Here is a 26,508-nt window from a genome sequence, read left to right as displayed (position 1 = left end):
GTACAATTAAAAAGATGATTCCTGGGGTGTCTGGTTGGCTCAGTCAATAGAGCATGCAATGCTTGACCTTGGGTCATGAGTTTGAGCCCCACCTTAGGAGCAGAGATTACTTAAAAATAAAATGTTCTGAAAAAAAAGTATGATTCTTCCTATAGAGTCTATAGAGGAAGACACTCCCAAATAACTCTCCAAATAAACATAAAATAACTGTCAAAACTGCTCTGAAAGAGACATATATGATACTCTGATAGAATATATCAACTTGGGGAAGATAGGGAAGGTTTTCATGGAGAAAGCAAATGGCACTGAGTTAGAATTGAAGAATTAACAAAGGTTAATTAGCCAAGGGGATGGAATGGAGGTGGGACAGGGTGATGGAAGGGACACATGTTTCATGCAGAAATGTTAGGCTGATAGAGGGTAGGCACATGGCCAATAAGGAGAAAGAAAGGAAGGCCAGTGCCAGCAGAATTTAGAGATCAACGCGTAGCATGAGGTAAGGTGAGCTTGGAAGCGGATGCAGAGGCCAGGCTGAGCAGGCCCTTGTAGGTCACATTGATAATGTCAGTCTTTATCCTAGAGCATTGAAAATCAGTATTTTAAACAGAGAAGTAACAAATCACATTTGTACTTTGGCAACGAAGTGGAGAAAGGCTAGAAGACTGAATGTGAAGACTGGTTTATATAAGAAGTCCAGGCAATGTCTTGCCTCCCTTAACAATCACTGAAGATGACCATGGAGGGATGTTTATGTGCTCACAGAGGCATTTCCCCTACACTTCCACTTTAGAGATGTCTTAAAAAATGGAATAGTCACAAAGTTTTAAAAGGTTATGCTACAAGCAACTAATATTCCACCCCACCCCCAACTCAACTAGTGATCACTGTAGAAGGGGAAAATTGTAATGATTTACTGACATGATAGTGTCTCAGTTGCTCCAGTTTGTAGGTTCACCTTTAGACTCCACTTCTTCCTTTCTCTCTCATTCAACGTTGAGAGGAGAAATTGAGGCTCCTACTCTCAAGAGTGATGGTAAAGACTGATCATGTGTCTTACATTCAAAATTTTTTAGTCAGTTGCTGCTTCATCATTTTTTTCTTGAAAGAAAACATTTGGCATTAATAATGAAGGAAACAATTATAAAAAAGTTTTGAAAAATAAAAAGAGAGGGAAAGTAAACATTAGTACCCCGTGTACACTGTTTAGTTCGAGTCGTGTAGGATGGACAAAGAATGTATAATCATGGGCGGATCACCCTGGATTTCATCGGCACTAGGTTCTCAAACATTTATAATTACTCAATATTCTCAGCTGCAGTTTTTATGAACAGCCACGGCTTTGTTCTCAGCATATAATTACTCTGATAGTACTTTTATCTTCACTTAGGACATACCTTAGCATGGAATTTTCTGATGCCACAAACCAAGAACCTAACAACTCAAATATTCTCAGCAAACGATTCTACATCTGCCATTCTGAGTCAGTTGCCAGAGAGAGTTTCTGTGTTTATCAAACAGCCCTTATCAACTGTGAACATTTTTTTTTTCTTTCTGGTGTTTATAAAGTAGCAAAACCAATATAAGCTGATCCTAGTCAAGCACTGTAGTAGACATATTTGGGGGGCTTGCTCGCCTCCCACTTTGTTTGAAAGAGCCCCAACCACTGCTCCTAAGAAAGGGTGAGCCTAGGTCGCTGGGTTGTATCAGATGATCCTTCCATAATCATGACTGACAGTACAGAAGGGAAGGGGAGGGTGAAGGTAGATATCTGATGCAGGCTGAGCCAATCAGATCCTCTCCCTTGAAAGTCAGAAATAAAAGATAAAAGACAATGCTTAGACTGTGTTAAGCTTTACAATGTAAGTTACATTTGAGGGTCTGCTATAAAAATCTGTCAGTCACATATTAGAAAATTAGTGATTTTAAAAATAAAGTTTATTTTACAGGATAAATTCTATAAATATTTGGCTTGAAAAAGTACTCATCTGCACTCAAATAGCCAATATCTAAAATCTGTATCTAAAATCATACAGAAACACCTAGATGATTTTGTGAATTTAGTATCACCACCAATTTATTCCATGCTTTTGAAGATTTCAGTCCAGGGGTACCTGGGTGGTTCAGTCGGTTGAGTATCTGACTTCGGCTCAGGTCATGATCTCAGGGTTCGTGGGTTCAAGCCCTGCAATGGACTCTGTGCTGACAGCTCAGAGCCTGGAACCTGCTTCAGAATCTGTGTCTCCCTCTCTCTCTGCCCCTCCCCCGCTCACACTCTCTCTGTCTCTCTCTCTCAAAAATAAACATTAAAAAAAAAAAAAGATTTCAGCCCAAATTGCCTTTTAGTCACTAGAAGTCATAAACTTGTTATTATCCTAGTGTTTTCTGTTGGTTGTGCTTTATAGTTTGATTTTTAAAAAAATCCATATTAAATGTCAAAATGCTTTAAAATATGATGGCAGCAGAGACTTTCTGGAAAGAAGAAAATTATAGTCCAAAATGCAAAGCTATTCCAAATCTTTTCCAGGCTATCTCAACATTTTGAAAGATAAGGCACAACAGAAATAAAACTTTAAACCACACTTCCCCTATTCTTAGTTTAGTTCAATCAAAAAGTCCTGGAAAACATTTAAAAGCACTCATCCAAGAACACTCTTGTCATAAAACTTCTAGTGCAAATAAGATTAGGTAAGCGTGAGTGCTCTTAGGGTGGTCCACGCTCTAAATATCTATCCTTAACTACATGGTAAATAGCAGAGAAGAGTAAGGTTGGCCTAGTTACATATTAAGACATTTACTGTGAACATTACCTTTGTTTACGTAAGTTGAACAATGAAGTCAATTTTGATTTAAGGATATAGCTTCCTTGGTAATTAAGATTCTCTGTCTCCATTACAAATTCTCATGTGAAACAGACATCATATGATGAAGCAGAACTCCTTTATGTAATTTCCAAACATGTGAGAGTCTGCCAGGTTATATTGTAAAGGTAGATAGTTGACTTCTCTTACTTTCCAAGTCCTCCATAATCATAATAAAACATTAGGTTTATCTGAAAACTGAGCAAAGAGCAGATTTCTGTATATTTTGTGTTAGCTAGACAGAACAAGTAAAGAGTGAGATAGAGACAGTTTCTGACATATAGTAACCTAGTTCTCAAAGTTGACTCCTATTTGTCCTGGGCAAGATATGGCAAGGAGAACAAAATGATAGAGAATACACGTCTGAGATACATACTTTCTCCATGCTCTAAGAACTTCAGTCATATTTCATTGTATTGCAGAGGGAGAGAAGTGTGTATGTGTCCTTAATACTAAAGCAGTATTAGAGACGAGCATGCAACAATACATATTTTGGGATTATGACTGTCACTTCATTGCTTTCCTCACATTCTAGACAAAAATCTAGATTCTCTGCATTCGTCTTTTGTACTTAAAAAAGCCATTGCTTGTCAGCAAAACACAGATGTGGGGTAATAATACTCGTACTTGAAGACATTCTACACTGAGTACATTGTCCAACAGCTACATACTATGCTACTGTAGAAACTAAGAACTTAAAAAGTGTCAGCTTCAAAGTACCCACTTTAGAATCTAGCAAGGTAATAGAAGCCAAAGTATTTATGTGGTGATTAGCTCCAATCATATATACATCTTTATAGCGTAACAATGTCCATCACAAATTTTCAGATTGGTTTTGGCAACAGTGGCAATGGCACTCATAAACAGTAACTTTTTAACCTATCAGTGTTCATAAAACATTTTTACTGCTAGGATTTTTGACGACATACTTGAAGGAATTAAAAGATAAGAGACACGATTAAAGACATCAGCGGTAATTACAATAAAACCTCTGCTATGGAACAACAGAAGCTACAAAAACAGTTATTATAGCAGTCACCTAGTCAGCTATTTAAATCAAGTTGTTTGCTACACTGATTGCACTCTGTGATATATTCTAAGTAAGCATCATTTTTCTTTGGCAACTGGTGACCTTACCCTGTCTTGTAATAAGCTGTTCCTCTCCCCAAAAACATATCATTCAGCCCAACATTCCATCTGGCAGACATTACCAAAAAGCAATCAAATGTGTGCTTAAAACAAAAATAAATTTTCACATTAAACAAAATCTGGTAGTTCAATTTACAAACAGATCAGAACAAATACTTTAAAATGTCTGTGACAAAAGAGTTGGATTATTAGAACAGTATTAATAGATAAGGACGACATGCATTATCTTCTAGGTTTCTAAGATATGGAGACCTTCCTGTATTTATAAGTCAGTCTACATAATAGAATTGCAAGTAGATGCACATACTTTAATCAAGCAGTTTGAAAAACTAACACTTCTAAGAATAATGTAGGTACATTAGATAGGTAAATGCTCATAGTCTAGAAAGATTGTTCACTTCACAAAAGCATTTAAAAATTACTTTAAAATATCTAACAGCTCAAAATTTAACACAGAAACAATCTCATATTTTTCTAAACCCTAAAAGGGCACAGAATTTTTGTCGGGTACCACAGTTAGTGACTTCATACCTCTATATACAAAGAACACTAGCATTTCACCAGACCACTTATGAAGGTATGCACACCTTTATGTTGGCCTGTTCGGTTGCTTTGTTAACTAATCATAATCAGTGTTACAGAGTCCAAAGTAAAGGCTACACCTTTAGTATTATCAATCGCCAAAAGAGAACATGGAATTAAGCCCACAGTTTCCTTACATATAATGTAACTAAATAGCATTAATCAATACAAAATTGTATCTTTAGAGATTGCCATTTCTCCTTGCTAAATCTATTGCTTTCTTGGAATGGCATCAGCATCCACCAAATCAGTTTAAACCTCATCAGTGGCAACATCTAACATTCTATATAGCACTAATTAATAAATCCCATCCTCCTATCTCTATTCCCATGATCACTTGCCTATTTCAGACACTTATTCCCTTAAGCACAGACCATGACAGTAGTTTTTTGTTTTCTTCAACTCTTCTCTTTTCTCTTGGAAATTGATTCTATTTACAATGTTGTTAGACTAAAATTTCTCCTGTTGAGAAACCTTTCATGGATGCCTATAGAACAAAGCCCAAATTTTTCAGTTCAGCTTTCATGAATAAGACCTAACGACTTCAATTCCAACGAAACCAAATCATATATTGTTTCCAGTATGTCCTGACTAGCTTCTGTACTTTTCTCTGCCTAAATACATTTTCTCAATATTTTTGAGTGTCCAAATATTATTCATCCTTCAAGCATTTCCTCCATGAAAGCTTCCCTTCCCATAGTATCTGTACATCTCTCACAACAGCAATTTGATCTTGTATAAAACATACTAATGTACTTGACTTCCACCAATACTTTATTTACTTATTTATAGGCTTAAGCAATAGACATTTATTTTCTCATAGTTCCTGAAACCAGAAGTTCAAGATCAAGGTTGGCAGGGTTGGTTCCTTCCTAGGTTTGCAAGGGGCACTCTGCTCCAGGCCTCTCCCTTAGCTTCCGGTTATTTGCTGGAAGTCTTTGGTGCTCCTTGGTTTGTATGTGCATCACCCAGATCTCTACCCTCATCTTCACATGACCTTCTCCATATGTGTGTGTCCGTGTCCAAATTCCACCCCCCCCTCTTTTAAATTTATTTTTTAAAATTCACATTAGTTAACATACAATGTAGTACTGGTTTCAGGAGCACACCAATACTTAAAACAATTTACAGGATCTGTATTTATTTCGTCTATGGAATTCTTACAATGCTTTAATATAATGCTTAGAATACATCGTATATATTTGCTGAGTAAATGAATTTCAGAATTGTGTCAAACCTAGAATAACTTGTATCAGCATCAAATGTGTTCAATACCTCCTGGCCTTCTTAGCTAGTGGCACCACCACTTATCAATACTTGCAAGTGCCATGATGCAGAATTCTCTTTGTTAACACACAGTAAGAGAGAAGGGAAAAAAAAATAGCAACAAAAGGCATTTCTCTGGATTTTCCCCAGCATAGGTATTGACCCAAACGGTTCACAAAAATTGATTTATTTTACGGATAATCTAGAGATCTCACCCTTTGTGATTGCAAATATGGAGAGATGTTTATGCACATCAAATCTCTGGGTGATTCCATCCTTCTGGTCTTGCCTGCACCATTACCTCCACTCTCACCCTTCTTCCACACTGCTTTAATCTCTCCAAAATACAATTGTGAGTATGCCACTTATTGGATTAAAATCTTTAATACTTTCTCACAGTCTCTGGGATAAAACCCAAATTTCTTGGCATCATATGCAAATTCTCCATGAAGCTGCCTTTGCTACTCTAGTATCATTTCCTACCCTCATGTATTCCAGCCATGCATATCCAGAGTACTTGTAATTTCCTGAACGTGTCTTTCTCACTGTCTCTGTGCACTCATACACTATGTTGTTTTTTCAGTCTAAAATGTCCTTTATCTCTTCATTGCTGGGGTAACTTCTACTTGTCTTTCAAAACCCATCTCAGGTATCACTTGGCTTGGGTGGCCATTCTTAACATTCCTAGCTTCTAGGTATGCCTTGAACATAGAGCATTTAACACTGCATTGTAAATATTTATTTATTTTTATTAAAATGTTTATTTAGTTTTTTGGGGGGAGGGGCAGAGAGAGAGAGAGAGAGAGAAAGAGAGAGAGAGCAAGCGAGCAAGAATCCTGAGCAGGCTCCATACTGTCAAGTGGGGACATTCCAGCAGTGGTTACCATACAGTCTCATATTACACAAGGTCCATTCAGAAATGGGAATAGAACTAGCTATAAATTTTAATTCAGGTAGCTTGAACCTAGACCCAAATGGGATGAAAAAAATCCTACTAAACCTCCTCAGTATCTATTCTGCTCTGAACACAAGTATCTCTAAATTACTTTGAACTCAAGCATATGAGAATAACATTCCTTCAAAGTATTTTTGTTTACAAATAATATCAGTTGGAACCACATTTACAAGACTAAGACCACTCAATATGAACTCTAGAAAATTTGAAACTCTATTTAGAACCACTAAAAAAAAAAAACACACAACAGTTTGGCTTGTATATTATCTTTGAAACTATTAACATTACTTGTGAAATTTATGTCACCATATGAGAAACACTTTCTGCTGCCTCTTTAAAATATGCAATTATTATTTGCTCTGAAATCCCTATAATTTGTATTAGAACAAATATCACTGACTTAAGCCTTTACCTATATTAACATTTCATTTTTATTTTATTTTATTTATTTATTTTGAGAGAGAGTGCGTGTGTGCAGGAGCAGAGAGTGAAGGAGAGAGAGAATCCCAAGCAGACTCCATGCTGTTAGCGTAGAGCCCGACATAGGGCTTTATCCTGTCAACTACGAGATCGTGACCTGAGCCAAAGTCAAGAATCAGATGCTTAACTGACTGAGCCATCCAGGCGTCTCTTATGTTTCTTTCTTATAAAAACAAAAATTAAATATGATTTCAATAGAACTTAGCTGTTTAGTCTGACTGACATGAACTGTTCAGCTCTTATATTAAGAATTTAGATTAGATTATCTCCAGGCTTCTTATTTGAAAGTTGGGATTATGTCTTTATTGGCAAGTGGGTGAAGTCCATCTTCACGTTCTCCCTCTTTCCTTTTCTGTATTCCTCACCCCTACTGGTCCGTACTGAACTTAGGAGTAGTTCCCTCAAACTGCTGATACGCCTTTCCTTACCTACAATCCTAAGAATTGATAATAGATTAAAATATTACCTCTTGCAGGGTATTTGTATTTTAACGGGGAATATTTATATTCTAAGCTAAATGACTGAAGCTTTAGCAAAATTTCAGATGATGGGGTTCAGGGTACACTACCCCTAAATATGGCATCTTGGATTACTGAATATTTTAAACTGAAGAAAGGGCATGTGCAGAAAGGACTGGTGAGCTTTCCCCGAATCAAGACATAGAACCCTCAACTGAGAGGTGTCTTCCCTATACTCAGAGGATAGGGACATTCTTATCTCTAAGACAGAGGGACACTGACAGAAATCTGAACAAACAGGCCTTGCTAAGTTTCCCCTAGTGTAACTAAATTTAGCTCACACTCCGTTGTCCTTTCACATTTTACTGCCACTGTCTTCTCTTCATCAGGCCTGGCATAAAAACTCTCAGACTTAACTACTCCTTCAGATCTTCATTTCCTTATGAAGGTTCCCATGCCATGTAAAACTTATATTAAATAAATTTGTATGCTTTTGGCTTGTTAATTTGTCTTCTCTTACAGAATCCCAGCCAAGAACTTAGAAGGGTAGAGGAAAAAAAATATTTTTCATCCCTTACACACGTGGGAGGGTACTAGGGGGTGATAACACTATCCCTTAAATTCATTGGTAGACAGTACCTTATTTTGTTGAAAAATGACTGCCTCTCTCCCTTTCATAAACAATCATTCCAATTACTTTACAGAAGTAAAAAAGATGAGATAAAACTTAATTTTAGATTCTTAATATCCTGAAAGAACGAATTAAGAAAACAAAATTTTCACCTACATGAAGATATAAGAACAGTATTGGCTAAATTTTCCCATTTAAATGATCTATAAAAGCAAAATAGAGGATAAAAATTATATATAGAGACTATAAACAATTGGAGAAATATTATAAACAATACTTCAAAAGTAACTTATTTTCTTTGGGGGAAGGAAAAGGTGTTAGTTTCTCCCCGCCCCCCCCCCCCCCCAATGTACAGGACTACATTTTGTTGGCAAGGGAGAAATAAAATTATTTTAAAAAATACACTAGCATTAAATATTTATTAATTTCATAAACAGAGAGGTAAAGTCACATAAATCTCAGAGTTTAATTGCAAATACTTACTTTGGTCAGAATTAAGAGCTACCCAACACAAGGTAAACAAAAGAAAACATGAAGTATTGGGACCTCATCAAGATAAAAAGCTTCTGCACAGCAAAGGAAACAACAAAACTAAAAGACAGTCTGCAGAATGGGAGAAAATATTTGCAAATGACATATCTGATAAAGGGTTACTATTCAAAATCTATAAAGAACTTATCAAACTCAACCCAAAAAACAAATAATCCAGTTAAGAAATCAGAAGACATTAATAGACACTTTTTCAAAGAAGACATCCAGATATCTCACAGACACATGAAAAGATGCTCAACATCACTCATCATCAGGGAAATAGAAATCAAAAGCACAATGAGATACCACCTCACATCCTCAGAATGGCTATAATTAATAATACAAGAAACAACAGGTGTTGGGGAAGAAGCAGAGAAAGGAGAACCCTCTTGCACTGTTGGTAGGAATGCAAAGTGGTGCAACCACTCTGGAGAACAGTATGTAGGTTCTTCAAAAAAGTGAAAGTAGAACTACGTTATGATCTAGCAATTACACTGTTAGGTATTTACCTAAAGGATACAAAAATACACATTCAAAGGGGTATATGCATCCCAATGTTTATAGCAGCATTATCAAAGGCAGCCAAATTATGGAGAGAGCCCAAATGTCCATTGACGGATGAATGGATAAAAAAGATGTGGTGTAGATAGATAGACATTACTCAGCCATCAAAAAGAAAGAAATCTTGCCATTTGCAATGATGCAGATGTAGATAGAATGTATTATACTAAGTGAAATAAGTCAATCTGATAATGAAAAAAAGCGTATGATTTCACTAATACGTGGAATTTAGGAAACAAAACAGATGAACATATGAAAAGGGCAGGGGGAAGAGGAGAGAGGGAAACATACCACAAGAGACTCTAAATGATAGACAACAAACAGGATCGATGGAGAGGACCTACCTCTCCTACCTACCTCTCTCTACCCACATGGGCTAGATGGGTAATGGGTACTAGGAAGGCACATGTTGTGATGAGCACTGGGTGTTGTATGTAAGTGATGAATCACTGAATTGTACTCCTGAAACCAATATTGCACTGTATGTTAACTAAGAAAATTCAAATAAAAAAAGAGATACTCTACAAAAACAATTCCTTTAAAAAGTATTACAAGGATTTCAATAGGCTTTCATTTGTTAAATTTTCAAACACCAAAATCTAATGATAGGTTTTGGGAAGATTTAATAGAAGAATATTTTTAATGGATTAAATCTTATAAATTAAGTCATTATAGTAGAAAAATATCTTTCTAACGTGCATCCCTCAATGTATTCCAACTTTGCTATCCGATATTTAAAGTAGTTCAGTTTAGGGGCGCCTGGGTGGCTCAGTTGGTTAAGCAGCCAACTTCAGCTAAGGTCATGATCTCACAGTCTGTGAGTTCGAGCCCCATGTCGGGCTCTGTGCTGACAGCTCAGAGCCTGGAGCCTGTTTCCGATTCTGTGTCTCCCTCTCTCTCTGACTCTCCCTCGTTCATGCTCTCTCTCTGTCTCAAAAATAAATAAACATTAAAATAAAATAAAATAAAATAGTTCAGTTTTCTCAAGTGGGATTTATTCTGGGGATGCAAGGATGATTCAATATTCACAAATCAACACAAAGGATAAAAATCATCTGATCATCTCAACAGATGCAAAAAAAGCATCTGACAAAATTCAACACCCATTCATTGTTAAAAACTCTCAACAAGGTGAGCTTGGTGGGAACATATCTCCATATAACTAAGGCTATATCTGAAAGTCCCACAGTTAACATCATACTTAATGATGAAAAACTGAGTGCTTTTCCTGTAAGATCAGGAAGGAGACAAGGATGTCCACTCTCACCACTTTTATTAAACACAGTACTGGAAGTCTTGGTCATAGCAACTAGACAAGGGGAAAAAAAAGAGGCATCCATATTGGTAAAGAAGAAGTTACACTGTCACAATTTGCAGATGACATAATACTATACATAGAAAATCTTAAAGACTACCAAAAAAAAAAAACTACTAGAAATAATAAATGAAATCAGTCAAGTTGCAGGACATAAAATCAACACTGAGATATCAGTAGCATTTCTCGGGGTGCCTGGGTGGCTCAGTCTGTTAAGGATCTGACTTCATCTCAGGTCATGATCTCATGACTTGTGAGTTCCAGCCCCATGTCAGGCTCTGTGCTGACATCTCAGAGCTTGGAGCCTGCTTCAGATTCTGTCTCTGTCTCTTTCTGCCGCTCCTCCATTCATGCTCACTCTCTCTCTCTCTCTCTCGAATATAAATAAACTTAAAAAATTTAAAAAAATCAGTAGCATTTCTATATACTAGCAACAAAATAGGAGAAAGAGAAATTAAGAAAACAACTTCATTTACAAGTGAACCAAAAAAAATACTTAGGAATAAACTTAAAGAGGTGAAAGACCTATACTTTGAAAACCATAAAACACTGATGAAAGAAATTGAAGATGACACAAACACATGGAAAGATATTCCATGCTCATGGATTAGAAGGATTAATATTAAAATTTCCATGCTACCTAAAGCAATCTACAGATTCAATGCAATACCTATCAAAATACCAGCAGTGTATTTCACAAAACTTCTAGAAATAATACTAAAATTTGTATGGAACCACAGAAGAGTCTGACTAGCCAAAGAAATTCTGAGAAAGAAGAACAAAGCCAGAGGTATCACAATCCTAGGTTTTAAGATATACTACAAAGTTGTAGTAATCAAAACAGTGTGGTACTGGCACATAAAAGTATATATAGATAAATGGAACAAAACAGAAAGCCCAGAAATAAACCCATACTTATATAGTCAGTTTATATATGATAAAGAAGGTAAGAATATACAAGAGGCATACAGGCTTCCAGTTATGGGATGAATACGTCACGGGAATAAAAGGCAGAGGATTAAAAAAAAGAATAAGAAATACCCAGAATAATGTTTGACCAAATATCTGGACACCATACCTGGACAAGTCGGCACTTAAAATTGACCATAAATATGATGCTTGATAACATATTGAATAGCTGACTGATTCATTAAAGTAAGAGTTCAACTGGCACGCCACCCTGCCCTCCCCCTCAAAAGTTCACTTTTCCTCGAATTTGTGTCCGTATCTATATAAAGACAACAACTGGCAGATTTGTTTATTAGGGATTAGGCCCCCTTATATAAGGCGCTGAAAGTAATAACTTAGTTTGTGTGTAAGATTTGAAGGAATGTGTATAGTATCTGAACACACAGTTTAGAATCAATACATGTCTCATTCAGTCATTAATTTATAGTCACTCATTTGTCTCAGTCTTGTTTATGCTTAACAGCCCTATGCAGAGACCAAACAGTCACTTGCATAAAATTTAGGAGCATGAGTTTAGCTCTTACTGCCAGTTAGATGGCCTTGGGCAAGTTGCTCAGCCCTTTCAGGCCTCAGTTTCTTCATCAGTAAAATAGACATATTAGCAGAATCTACATCATAAGGCTAGCATCATGCTTGGCACACTGGGAGAGCTTAATTATAGCTGTACATTATTGTAGATTGTAGATTTTCAGAAGTTAGTAATTACAGGTATCCAAGGAATTGCGGACATGTTACTAACTCTAAAACCACACTGCAGAGATTTCTGACCATCCTATACTTTCTCTTGGCTTCAGTGATTTTACCTCCTCTAACTTAATCTCTTACATTGCTGGTATTGTTGCTGGTCCAAAATGGCCAAGCATGTTCATACACCAGGGTCAATGCCCCTGTTCTTCCTTCTGCCTAGAACATTCCTCCCCTTTACATCATTTAGCTTTGCTAAAATATTATCTTTTTTGAGAGGTTTTCCATGAGTACTTTACAAAACTCTGTCATTCTCTTTCTCTGCTTTATTTTTATATATAGCATTTATTACTGTTTAAGGTCATATGATAGATATACATCTATCTCTCCAATTAAAATGCAGTTTCCATGAGAGAAAGAAACTTGTCATTTTGTTCACCAACAAATCCTCAAACTCTAGTACACTAGCTACTGACTATCATATACCAAGACACCCAGTAAATATGTGTTGAAGGAACGAATGTTAGATTAGATGAATGCTTGTAGCTCTAAATTCTGATTCTACTGACTTCTTGTAAGTACTGTTTTGCTTCTGATTTTAAAGGTAGAAAGTCACTGGATCACTTACAGAATGTAAAAAGGCTTACATATTGCCAACTGTTTCTTTATATTATAACTTTGAAGAGTAACGGTAGGAGTCTTGTGGCACTGTGTCTTCCACCCTGTTGTTTTCGTTATAGAAGTAGTTTCTGGGTACTTTCTAGGTGCCACACCTGGTGCTGGGGCTGCAAAGATTATAAGGACGTTAGCCCTATCCCTACCTTGCCTCTGTTATCCAGAGATTACTTTTTTGCTGATACACTTTTTGTTTGTACTACTCATTTAGCACTTCATACATAAATGTCCTTACTGTTCATTTATTTTCCACATAAAATATTTTCATGTTTTATATTCTTCATATTAAAAGCAACCTACTGAAAAAGAACTATATTTTATGCCATCTTCTTAAAAAAATTATCCATAGTATAGTAGAGAGGAATATTTATTGGTTGCTATTAATGATGACATCTGAAGAAATAAAAAAACACACTCTAATATATTAATTTGAAGCACTAAATTTATGAATCTCTTCATTACTATGAAACACACTTTCCCCTTATCTTTAATTCTTTGAGGGCAGAATTTAAGATTAATAGAAAAAAATGTTATTTATTTCCTCATAATGTAATCAAATGGTGTACATCATTAGAGAATATAAGAGGTCTCAGTTTTTTAGCCCTGGAAAGCCGTAGGTAGGAAGTTTAGATACTTCATTGGAAAGGATTCTTAGAACCCACAGCTCTCCACTCTTCACTATATTCTTGATACTTAGACGAGACCCAATGACACCCAATGACTCTTGAAAAGAGTTTAGCTTGTGGTTCCTCTCAAAGCACTGATTGATACAAAGGTGCCAATAATTGGTATTTAGAGGTGAGACAAAGTAGATATGTGATAAAATAAGAGGATACCAAAAAACCAAAAAACGAAACAAAATAAAAACAACTTAGAAATGTTGTGAAGATAAATAACCCAGCTTTAAGAATACTTTGGTTTTAAAACAGGCTTTCAAAATGGGATTTAGAAAATTTCACAAGTTGGGTCCTTTGGGAGGGTCATAAAAGATGGGTGACTATTTTTCTTTCTTTATTCCCTTGGGACCACATCCCCACAAAATGGCACAAAGCAATACGGATTTTTTTCTGTTCAGCCTGCAATTGTAAAGACTAAAACAACAACCCAGGTCTGCCTAGTTGCAACTTTGAGCCACGTATTGCAAGATGACATAAAGGCATTCCTACTTTAGGCAACTCATCCATACTCATCAGATAACAATGATCAGGCTAGCTGCTCTGCTTTCTGCTGTTCTATTTATATTTATCCTGAAGAAACTAAAGGAGAGTTGACTATAAGGTTTGAAAAACCTTGGTTTGAATGTCACTTTCATATGGTGTGTACTTTAAAATTTCCAATAGTTATTTAAATTATTTGAAAGGAAGTATCAGAAGAATTGTCTTAATAAGTAGTCTTAAATACAAGCTATTTTAATTATTTTAGTAGTCTTTAAAATAGGGCACAATAATGCTATGTTTAAAAAATTTTTTTTAATGTTTATTTATCTTTGAGAGAGAGAGCACAAGCAGGGTAGGGGCAGAGACAGAGGGAAACAGGCTCTAAACTGTCAGCACAGAGCCCGATGCAGGGCTCGAACCCACGAACCATGAGATCATGACCTTAGTCGAAGTCGGACACTTAACTGACTGAGCCACCCAGGCACCCCTAATACTATGCTTTTTGATGGTTTTATGAGAGACTATTACTACAGGCATAACCAAAAGAAACAAAGTAAAAAGTTAAAAAATTGAATGTATTTTAAACCCTTGACCTAACAGATAAGAACTTTTAGAGCAGGAGTCCTTGACCAGTCAACTGGAATTAAATGCTTCTTTTGGGAATCCACTCACCTACTTTGTGAAGGAACTTCCAGTGTCCTTGAAGACCTAACAACCAGGGACATAAACACTTATACTCTCTCTAAACTTAGTGGTCTTTTGCAATTTATGGAAAATAAAAAGTAGTTAACTTTTCACAAAAAGATGGGGATGTATCATTTGAAATAGCAGGCTCCCAAACTGTATTCTTAGTAATCTAAGATTCTATGGATTGCTTCAAGAGTTCTGCAAATGAACAGTTTAAATTTAATTTTAAAATTTCATTTCAAAAATTGTGATTGAAAATATGCAGATGAAAATAGATATGCCAATTTTAGCATATGAGAAGCCACCAATCTGTTAACCTTCATTTTCATATAACTCTCATTTATACTTAGTAAATGCTGTGAATATTAACAAATGAAGAAAATCACTTAAAATTTCTTCATTTTATATACTGAATTTCTAAGAAAGAATTTATTTTAAAAGGGAGTTACCCTGTTAAAAAAGAAGTCTGAAAACCATTTACCTAGATTCTCGAGTACAGAGAAATAAGGGATGCTTCATGAGAATCTGACAGATGAAGACATAAGGAGAAAGATTAAACTGTTACTATTTTGTAACTGTTCATACTTTAATGCCAAGCAAAATCCCAAGAAGTTATGGTACATTTAATAGCAAAATGTCAGTAAAAAAATACTTTAATATGTTCACTAAGACAATATTTTGAAAATTATAATAAATATAAGTTCAATGATGACATCTGGTAATCTCTCTTTCTAGGCTATGAATACGCCAGCTAAATACACTTCACCTTTGCCAAAATTTTATCTATAGCAAGAAGGATTCAAATGCCCCCATGAACAGCAATATACACTAGAGAAACACAAAAACAAAGAAAAAAATCCCTGTATTCTGGTGTTGTTTGGAAACTGTTTTAAGGTCATGCAATGTTATAAAATACTATGCAAATCTATTCTGGCATCTAGTTTTGAGAGTTATTTAGCTATTTCAATTCAGAGGAATCCTAGATATGTTCATTGTTTTTACCACATACCCTTTAAATGGAAAGAAAACCTTATGAATGAGGCAGTACCACCCTTTAAAACCACAAGTGTGAAGGATACTCTTCACTGTTCCGGATGTCAACTACCAGGAGCTTTGGTTTACTGGACTTTGTCTTCTTCGTGGGTGTTTTGAAATGGCCTGTCACTGTGAGTTCACACAAGTCAATCAGGTCCTCTGCTGAAATCCTGGGTGATACTTCTGACTTTAGGTCATTTAATGGGATGGATTCTCTTGACTGAAAAAAACATACAAGCAACACAAATATTGAGAGTATTATAGACAGACAAACTATAGCCAATACAGAATATCTTTAGGCTCTTGATATCAATCACTATAGCACATAGTACAGGAAACTGTATCTCACATTAGTGATCTACTGTGCAACTGTATTCCTTACTATTGAGGTTTACTTACTCATACAGAGAGTAAGCCATTATTCTTTTGCTTCACTACAAGCTCCTGGCTCAAATGTGATACAGATGAGGCAGATTTTTCCTTATGAGAGCACTGTGTATCTTTGAAGATAGCTCCTTTAAGCACATTTCACTTTTTTCAAGCATAATTACTATTGTTGTGAATCACATTAATTAAAACTCTGGTGATATAAGAAATTGCCTTGTAACTCAGTATAGATACTAATTAAAGAACCTGGTTCTAATATACATATTAGACTTTTGTAACATAATTTATGTTATATATGGATACTTGAGTAAAATTAGATTCTCAGAGAAGAATGCAGAGCAACATAATGCTTTCTTAGATAGTGAACAAAATTGACAATGCATCTTAATTGTGAAGGAGGTAAAATCAGATTCCAGACAATCAAACTAGTTTTTTGGCCTATGTGACTACTACCTGCTGTAAGACTGATTCAGACCATGGGCTATTTACAATTGTTTTCCAGGTTATTTCATAGGGAGAGGGATTTTCTCCCTACAAAAGGCAATGCAATACAACTTGACTCAATTTAACATAATTTATGGAGCACTAGTAGTCACTCCAGAAAACTTATTTAACATAACTTAGGAATTTAAGAACTTTCAAAATTCACTTGGTTGAAACGTAGGGATCAAAAAGAACAGATTTATTTATATGCTTAATAAGTTTTCAAAGCTGAGTCTATTATCTCATTTACTCATTTTCTCTCCTTTTGCAATTCTGTGGGCTACCACACTTAGAATTTCCAATTTAGAATTTCTAGGCAGGAGAGAATAAAGCATATGGATCACTTATCAGACAAACTTTAAAAAAAAAACTTTTTTAAAAGTTTTTAAATTCCATTTAATTCACATACAGTGTAATATTAGTTTCAGGTGTACAATACAGTGATTCAGCACTTCCATACATCACCCCATGCTCATCATGAGTGCACTCCTTAATCCTCATCACCTATTTCACCCATCCCCACCACTTACCTCCCCTCTGGTAACCATCAGAAAATAAGAGACACTTATTTTCAGTTGTAATTTCAATGTTAGCTCTTATCCCCTGGGTTTCCCTTACTATGCTGTAAATTCTTTAGTGGTAAAGCACATTTTCTCCCACTTCATTAGCTTTTAAATAGAAATGGAAATTGCTAAACTTTGTGGGTTTATGGCTCTTAATAAAAAAGAGACATTAGAAATTTTAATTTTTTAATATTATGAATTAAATCTACTTAAACATTCTGAAATTAAAAGTCTTTCAGAAAGATAAAAGAGCTTTAAAATCAGCAAGCCATACAATCAATGCTTCCATATCCTTTTTTGTTAGAGTGCAATCTCAATAGGTATTTTTCACAGCCTTCACATGAAGTCGTACATTATGAAGATAAAGAACTTTTGATTACCCTAGTTCTGCTTTTAGTCATTTAGTGATGAATGCAGCATTTCAAACTGACGTTTTGTCTGAATAAAAGATGTGCCCTGGCTGATGAAGAAGAGAATTTGACAGGGAATTTGACCAACATATTCTCCATGAAGAACTGATTGAAGAAAGATTTGACCTTGGCATTGGTTCCAATCAAATGTATCGTATATAAGGAGTTTCTCAAAGAGCAATTGCTACGTAAAATGGTTAAAACAGAAGACAGGAATCACTGACAAATTCAGAACTTTCTGAAATTGTGTGAGTGTAAATCAGTGAAGAACTTCAATATGATTCATGCAAGTTCCTCTGCAAATTAATTTTAGGAGATTAGTAAATTAGGGCAAATTAAACTACTTTGCTTTAAAAAGAAAATACTTATAATATTAAAATACAGAATCTAGTTTTTCTTTTATTAAGATAATTTTATATGCAATTTTACTATTCGTTGTACAATTTCCACCTAGAGGTATAAAAATAAAACTTCCTTTGTACAATTTTTCTTTCTCATTTAGTATCATTGATCTTGGCATTTTCCTGTGTGACTGGGTTTCAAATTCATGGCACTTTGTTTATGGATATTGAATAAGAACTTAAGATAACTGTAGAACAACTCTGGAAATATCTATTAGTTTATCATTTCTGCCTGAGAATTTTATATATATATATAATATATAATATATATATTTATATATATATAATATATATACTTATATATATTATATATATATATACTTTATATATATATATATATATACACACACACACACATACACACACAATGTATATTAAGGTTAGACATCCAAATATCACAAGCCAATTTGTCTGAGAACTACTTCTTTAAAAAAATTCATATTTTGTAGTCAACCTAGGGTCAGAATTTTTTTTCAAGTCTGTAAAGTTTATTGAATGTTTAGGTGGAGAGGAAAAGCAATGAGCAGCTGCAATTCAAGAGAAAAATTCTTGGTCATTCAAGTCATTCTAGGTATAGCAGAGGGACATGGAACAGGCCTTCCCTGTTTATGGCCTCTCTGGTTATTGTTGTCAAGACTCAGAGCCAGCTGAAGTGGACCCTGGCCCCAGCCCCAGGTCTTTCCCTCTGATCTCCTGTGTGAAGAGTTGATCCATGATACTCTGAGTGGACAGCGGGAGGCACTCGGGGGATGCTTCATGTGTGAACTCCTTCTCTAATCTCTGCCCCTCTGGTGTCCACAAACAACACCAAAAGAATCTTGGAGAGAAGTATTAGCAAATCCAAGGGCTAATGACTCATGTCTTTGGGACTTACTTCAATAGTTTCTGGAACTAAGGCTGACCTCAGGGCCCCATGGCCTAGTGCTTGGCTTGGCTGATAAGATGACACTTCTTGTGGAGCCTCAGCACATGCAGACCTGCCTGAGACCTCCTGATCCAGGTTCTCCCTGAGGTCGCCTCTCACATACATGGAACAGCAGTCAAAAGACACTCCTATAGAGGACAAGAAGCACTTGGCACTGCTTACATGTCCAAGAAACTGCTATGCTCATCAACAGGAAAACATTGGAAAAATCTAGGTCTTAGGAGTCGAATGCACTGAAAGCCTGCCTCCCTCCATCTACCTTATGTTTGGTCACCTAAGGCTGTCCTGTTTTAGAACCTCTGAACATAAAGAAAACCTTGCAACTTTTCCTTTGCAATGACCCGGACATAGGCAGCCTGTAATCACCTCAAATGCAGGGGCAGAATAGGATACAGGGCTGCCAAAATTAGAGACCAGTGTCAGAAGACCACAGCTGTGGCTCCACACCAACTCAGTCATTCACTGAGGCAGGACCCACTCTCGTTCTCCCTTTTTAGAGATGCACAGAAACCACACTGAGTCAGGCACAGAGAGCGTGTGGTAAGATAGCAGGTGCCAGGAGGCACCTGAAAGGTAGTGGGGAGAAGTGCGAGAAAGCTCCAGAGTTTGGAAGGGACAGGAGTGGACCCTCCAAACATGGGGAAGTGCTTTCAGCAACTCCTCTCCCTGAACTATATCAATGAGCAGGACACAGACCATGATCACTTTCGAATGCAGGTGGACTCCATTTATTTAGCAGTGTTACTGAAAAAAAAATCATCTTTCAATAGAATGGTCTGAAATGACTAGCTGGACATATTAGTGATAATCCTAACCAAGCAAGGAAAAACCTAAACCTGGTTACAAGACAGGCATTTTGCTGTGTACATTAAACTACTGGGCAAATGACTCTGTGATGATACCTGAGAGTCTGAAATGGTAGACTTTTAATGAGAGTATGTCTGTATATCTTTATGGTGAGTATGTAACCAGGAACCATAAAAGTATAGCTGTATACACTTATGTTTTATATGTAAGGGCTCTTCATTATAAAGGCATTTTAATTCTGAGAATACAGGGCTGGTATCTAGAACACTTTTCCCATATTTCCTGTCATGGATCCTGGCACTAACTTTAACCTGGTTATCAAGAGAGAAATCTGGAAATAATCATAGACACTTTGTTTTTCCTTATTCCTCACTCCCATCTAACATATCCCCAAGTTCCACCAAAAAGCCTCTTGAATATGTTCCCTGATTCACTGCCCTATCTCAAGGCTTCATCATCTCTTACATGGACTTGGATGTTGTTTGCCTCTTTTTCTCTCTCTCCCCTTTTCTCTGCTTCCCTGTTCACCTACAATCATTCCTTTTAATCCATCTTCCAAATATGATTTGAGTTAAAAATAAAAATCTGATCATGTAACTTTTATAATTAAAAACACCTCAATGACTTCTAACCATTGATAGAATGAAGTCAGAATTCCTCAGCATAGCATAGAAAGCCCTTTATGAATTAATCCCTGTCTGTGGAGGAGACCACAGACTTTGGAGTCAGACTATCTGGATTCAAATCTTGGTCATCTTACTTATCAGTATATGACTTTGGGTGTGATATATAACCTCTCTGCCCAGTTGTTTCATCTATAAAGTGGGGAAAAATGTGCCAAACACATTTTTTCCTCAAACAATTCTGTCTCATTCTCAAAGGGAATCCATATAATAACTGTTCCAAGGCAAAGGAAACACTGAAGTGCCCGAGGGCATTTTATGAAGCTACCTTAAACTAATACTTAAATCTGACAAAGATAGCACTAAATGTACACACACACACATACAATACTTCTTATGAATAAAGATTTTTTTAAAATCTCAAAACTATAAAACTGAATGCAGTTACCAACTTGAAAGAATGACATACTATACAACCAAGTAGGGGCATATTCCAGTAAGAATGGTTCAACCTTAGGACAATTTTTAAAATAATCCATCACCTTTAATTAGTCAAAGGACATAAAGTATGTAACATCACTATAATTGACATAAGGCCATATGTGATAAAACTCAGCATTTATTCTCAATTTTTGAAAAAAAGAAACTCATGGTAAATATGTATCAGAAAGAATGTTAATTAGGTGATGAAAGATGTTATTCATTGCAAATATTTGACATTCTACTTAATGATGAACCACAGAGGCAGACTTATTAAAATATAGCTATCAGGCTTATTATTTATTATTTTTATAGAAGTTGCTATTGAGACACTAAGAAAAATAAATAAGGGGTACAAATATTGGAAAAGAAGAAATAAATTATTTTTATTTTTAGGTGATGCAATAGTCTTCTTAGAAATTCAGAATAATTAAAGGAAACTCTAATAAAATTGGTAAGAGTTTGGTGAGGGTTTAGTTACAATATACATACCATGAAATCATTATATGGCAGGAGAAGTGAGTCAGAAAACATAATGAGCAAAAGTTTTCATTCACAATATCAAAATATTTTTCCAAAATAAAACATTTAGAAATAAGTAGATTACATTTAAAGAAAATAAAAGTTTTGTGGTGGGCATTTGAAAAAACTGGCAGATATAAGATGCTATCTGGAAAGAAACAGTCAATATTATAAGACCTTTATTTTTCTTCAGAGCAATGTATTAATATATGACAATTTTATCAAACTCCTAAATAGGATCTTTTTTTTCCCGATTTTGAAATGTAAATTGTAAAATTTATTTGACAGACCAAATAGGTGAGAATGTCAAGAAAATGTTCAAAAATAATAAAATACATTGTTATGTATTAAAACTGTACAAAATTAATAGTATGGTGTTGCACCAGAATAGACCAAAAGATTAACAGGACATAATACGGTAACAGGAATAGGCTCAAATATGCGTTAAGTATTTGCTAAAAGAACAGGATGCCATGTCAATCACTGGGGCAAGGATGTATTATTTACAACACAGTGTTGGCATAACTTAGTAACTGGATGAAAATAAAGTTATGTTTTTATCTTATACTATATAGCAAAATGACTAATAGGTGGAATAAATAATTATGTATAAAGTGGAATCACAATAGGGTGAGAAAAGTATTGATGACGAGAAATACTTATAAGCATATAGCAAAGGCTGAGCTCTTAAAGAAGGATGATATATGTAAAAAAAATTAATGTCTTTAATATACAAAGAGCTATTTTAAATAAATAAATCAATAAGAACAAAAATCTGCTTATTTGAAAAAGGAGCAGAGATATATACATATATTGACAAAAGAAATATAAATAGGTAATAACAAAAAAGTTTACCTCACTAATTTCAGAAATACAAAAATGGATTCACAATCAGAAGTGCAAAAAGTAGGTAAGTGTTCGGGATATCTTCTGTTTGCCCCTCCAGATTCACTACCCACCGGTTTCTACTTTGCTGTCTGGTCTGGTAAGTAACCCATTTGGACTACATCAAGACAGACCCAGCTCCTCCGGCTTTTAAGTGAGTACAAACGACAGGACAGTGAGGTCAGGATATTTATTCCTCTGATTCCCTACTTGAGAATTTACCTTGGCCTGGCTATGTGTGTTGACCAAAGGTCACTGTTCCTCTCAAGATTACAACATCTCCTCGAGGTTATTGTAAAAATTAAATTAAGCAACATAAGGTCATGATCTCACGGGTCGTGAGTTCGAGCCCAGTGTCGGGCTCTGTGCTGACAGCTCAGAGCCTGGAGCCTGCTTTGGATTCTGTGTCTCCTTCTCTCTCTGCCCCTCGCCCACTCGTGCTCTCCCTCCCCCCCCCTCTCTCTCTCTAAAATAAATAAACGTTAAACAAATAAAAAAAAATACCATTCATCCATTAAAATCATGTTTTAGAAAAATTGTTCATAGAGGAAAATTTCAGGATAGATTACCAAGGGAAAAAGGCCCTAAAAATGATAAGTTCACAATGACACCAGTTTGGGAGACACTGTAAAAGTGGTTATCTGTGAGTTAGTGAAACTCATTTTACTTTTTCTCTTAATGCTCTTCTGTGATTAAGTTTTATTAAGTATGAGATACTTAAAATTTTTAAATTTAGAAAAATGAGATTTGTTTTAATACAGCATTATGATATAACTTTCTTAAATTCTTTATAACTATGAATATAAGCTGTCTGAAAGCAATTCTTATCAAATATTTATAGCATTGTAAAAAGGCTTATAAATGAGAACTTATGGCTATATTCACCATTATAGGTAATCAGATCTGGCAGTGAAGAACATGTAGAGATGTTAAAGAAAAACAATAAAGTCACTATTACTCTTAAAATCAGATAAAATTTTTAAAAAATGATAACAAAGAGATCAGCAAGTAGGACAGGCTTTCATGCATTCAATTTGGAAAGGAGACATGCAAAAATTAATATAGACAATTAGATAAAAAGTGTTTGTGTTTCACCAGAATATTTCATTGGTTAAGGACTACTCTGGCTTTTGTATGAATAGATATTTGAATAAACTAATGTTTATCTAATTCTTCATCAAATGTATGAAGAATTTTGAGAAAAGGGTCTATTGGCCACGTGGAAGAATTATATAATATGCTTTTCCAAATATGTACCAACATAAATGTAAATTACATTATCACTAAATAATTACAATATATTTCCTAGTTTAACATAAGATAGTGCAAATTATTTAACAGACTGCTGCCTAAAAGGCTGATATTTTTCCTAGTAACAATTTTATTTCCTTTCAGAATAATTTATTTTGATTCTGTATTCAGAAACAAGTCCATATGTGATCATACTTATAATGTATATTAGAAGATTAATAATAAAAATAACTCTTATAGAAGGAAGCAGTTTTCATTTATAATGCTGTGTGTGTGTGTGTGTGTGTGTGTGTGTGTGTGTGTGAGTGAGTGTTTAGGGGGAAGGTGAGAGAAAGAGAAAATCTTAATATGAAAAATTAGCCTCTCAGGGCACCTGTGTGGCTCAGTCAGTTAAGCATCTGATTTCAGCCCAGGTCATGATCTCAGAGGTTTTGAGTTCAAGCCTCGCATCAGGCTGTCTGCTGTCAGCACAGAGCTCACTTCAGATCCTCTGTCTCCCTTTCTCTCTGTCCTTACTCTGATCACATTCTCTCTCTCTCTCTCAAAAACAAATAAACATTAAAAAAAATTAGCTTCTCTAAGGCCATTTGGAAAGTAAGTATTCCAAAAGCTACTTACTGTACCTGGGTAACAAATGAGGCCAGTAGTGCTGTTCTCAGGGGATATGAGATACAGTTGATAGTTTCTTGAAGCTTTTAAGAGTTTTTGTCAGGGACAGGATGACCTTAGACTGGCTACAGTCCCAGTTCTTTGAGTCAATCTAGAGTCTCTTCACTTTGAAAGCCAAGTAACATTTATTAAATGTCTACTTTGTGATTCAAGAACTTAAAATAAGACAGCATAGAAAGTGACATACATTGTATATATTTCCTATAGAGAGATCAATCTGAATGTTAAGCAAAAAAATTCTTTGAAAAGACTATTAAATCTGAACAATTGGAATTGGAATAGTAACTGGAATACTAAAATAATCTTCTAAAAGAAAGGTGGAAATATGAATCAAACTAGGAAGAGTACACTTATGAGGCAAGGAACATCACAAGTTAACCATGTTATTTAATAATTCGTATTTCAACACAATAAAAATATACTTTTTCTTGAGGACAACTTGTAAAAGCAAAAGTCTACTCAAATTTTTTTTTTCTTTTTCCCCAAGTGACATATAATGTTTCTAGGAGAGAGACTGGATCGATATGAACATGCTGATGACAACACAGAGCCAAGTACCTCAATAGCTTAAATTTATTATATTTCTTTTTTTATCTCCCATAGCAAGTATAATAGGGCACTGCCCAGCAAAGGTGCTAAGATATCTGATAAATAATTGCATGAATGTGTAACAGGATACGGAGTGATGTTGTCCCTTTGTTGAAACAAAGAGGCTCTAAAATGCTATCAAATAACAGAAGCCAGCAACAAAAGCCACCACCACTTCCCCTAGGGCTAACTGAAGAGGAACAGAAAGTGACTTTACGATTTCAAACTACCACCCCAGCAACCCCTTTCCTCCCAGCCTATATAAGGAGATTTAGTTTGGGGAGGACTCAACTTTGTGGAGAGATCAGTGTTTAAGATCAGATGCACTTCCCTTCCCAACCCACAGGGTAGTGGGGTGGGTGTTTCTGGACATTCAAACCCACCCCCTCACAAAGCAAACGAGGGCAAGTGCCGATGACAATCATTTTTAAGATTTGGGCAGACCTGCGAGAAGAGGTAGCTGACATTCTGTTTTATAGAAGAAGGTCTGCTTACACAGAAGACTTACTAATCTGGCCTCTCTGAGCAGGCAAGAAGTAGGGAAACATGGCAGTGCTAAGAGGAAGGGTAGTAGACATCTTTCCTGACCTTAATTCTTAAGCTGTATAGTAAGAATGACACTTGCCTTATTTACTTCACAAATATACTGTAAGAATCAATCAGTATAAAAGATATAAAAATATTTGTTGGACTGTAGATCTTTATATAAAATAAGTTGTTATTAAAAATTGGATCCCAAATGAAGCAGCTTAAATTTCATGGTAAAGTAGTCTTGTTATTGTCTAATTTTGAATAAATCATCAATTAACAAATATTTAACTAGCCTGTTCTGGCCATCTTGAGAGAGATAAAGTATCATTTCCACCTCAGAGAGCCTATAGTTTGGCTGGAAAGGCAAGACTGACATAAATGAAGCAGTAAAACTATACAATGACAGGAAACATTTATATAGGGCTTACTATGTGTTAGTCACTGTGATAAACACTTGACATACATGAACTCATTTAAGTCTCGCAACAATACTATGAGATAGGTTTTATTATTTTGTTCATTTTATATATGAGGAAATTGGGGCACAGATAAGTCAAATAATCAGTAAGTAATACATAATCAGTAAATAACAGGCAGAATTCAAATTGGATCAGCCTGGCTCTGGAGTTTGAGCTCTTAAACACATTATTACACTATGTCTCTTATAAGATTCCATGTATGAAATCACAGGTACATAGTATGAGAATTCAGAGAAAGGAAGAAACACAATATGGGCAGGAGTAGTTAGCAAAATATAGGTGGAGTAAGTAGGACTTGAGTTAGGAAAAATCAGTAGGGTTTAGATAAGTAGAAGAGAGAAAGAAGAGTGTGAATAAGTGCATAACTGTAAGAGTTCTGAAATGTGAATGAACAAGGAAATGTTCCATAATTACTGAGCACCTACTAGGTACCATGCATTGAGCTTGGGATACATTAATGAACAAAACAAAGATACTTGTTCTTGCAGAACTTATACTCAATAGGTGCAGA

At 35.4% G+C, this 26,508-nt stretch overlaps 1 protein-coding gene and 1 non-coding gene across 11 annotated transcripts in view; both read right to left on the bottom strand.

Moving 5' to 3' along the window:
* TBCK (TBC1 domain containing kinase) overlaps positions 1 to 26,508 on the bottom strand; it is a 404,858-nt gene that overhangs the window by 210,495 nt on the left and 167,855 nt on the right. For 8 of the 10 annotated variants that reach the window (XM_053217079.1, XM_027061941.2, XM_027061938.2 and 5 more), the window contains one exon: positions 16,038 to 16,213. The exons of 1 other annotated variant lie outside the window; for it this stretch is intronic. In XM_053217079.1, coding sequence (XP_053073054.1) covers positions 16,038 to 16,213 — 176 coding nt within the window. Of the gene's footprint in view, positions 1 to 16,037; positions 16,214 to 26,508 lie in introns of those variants that run through there. One more of the 10 variants, XR_003420996.2, reaches the window with a different exon arrangement.
* LOC113600943 (small nucleolar RNA SNORA71) lies at positions 19,750 to 19,881 on the bottom strand. The gene has a single exon (XR_003422058.1). It is a non-coding gene; the product is annotated as a small nucleolar RNA SNORA71 (small nucleolar RNA).

The sequence above is a fragment of the Acinonyx jubatus genome, chromosome B1 (assembly GCF_027475565.1).
Source record: "Acinonyx jubatus isolate Ajub_Pintada_27869175 chromosome B1, VMU_Ajub_asm_v1.0, whole genome shotgun sequence".
NCBI classification, from domain to species: Eukaryota; Metazoa; Chordata; class Mammalia; order Carnivora; family Felidae; genus Acinonyx; species Acinonyx jubatus.
This window is presented reverse-complemented; position numbering and strand designations above follow the sequence as displayed.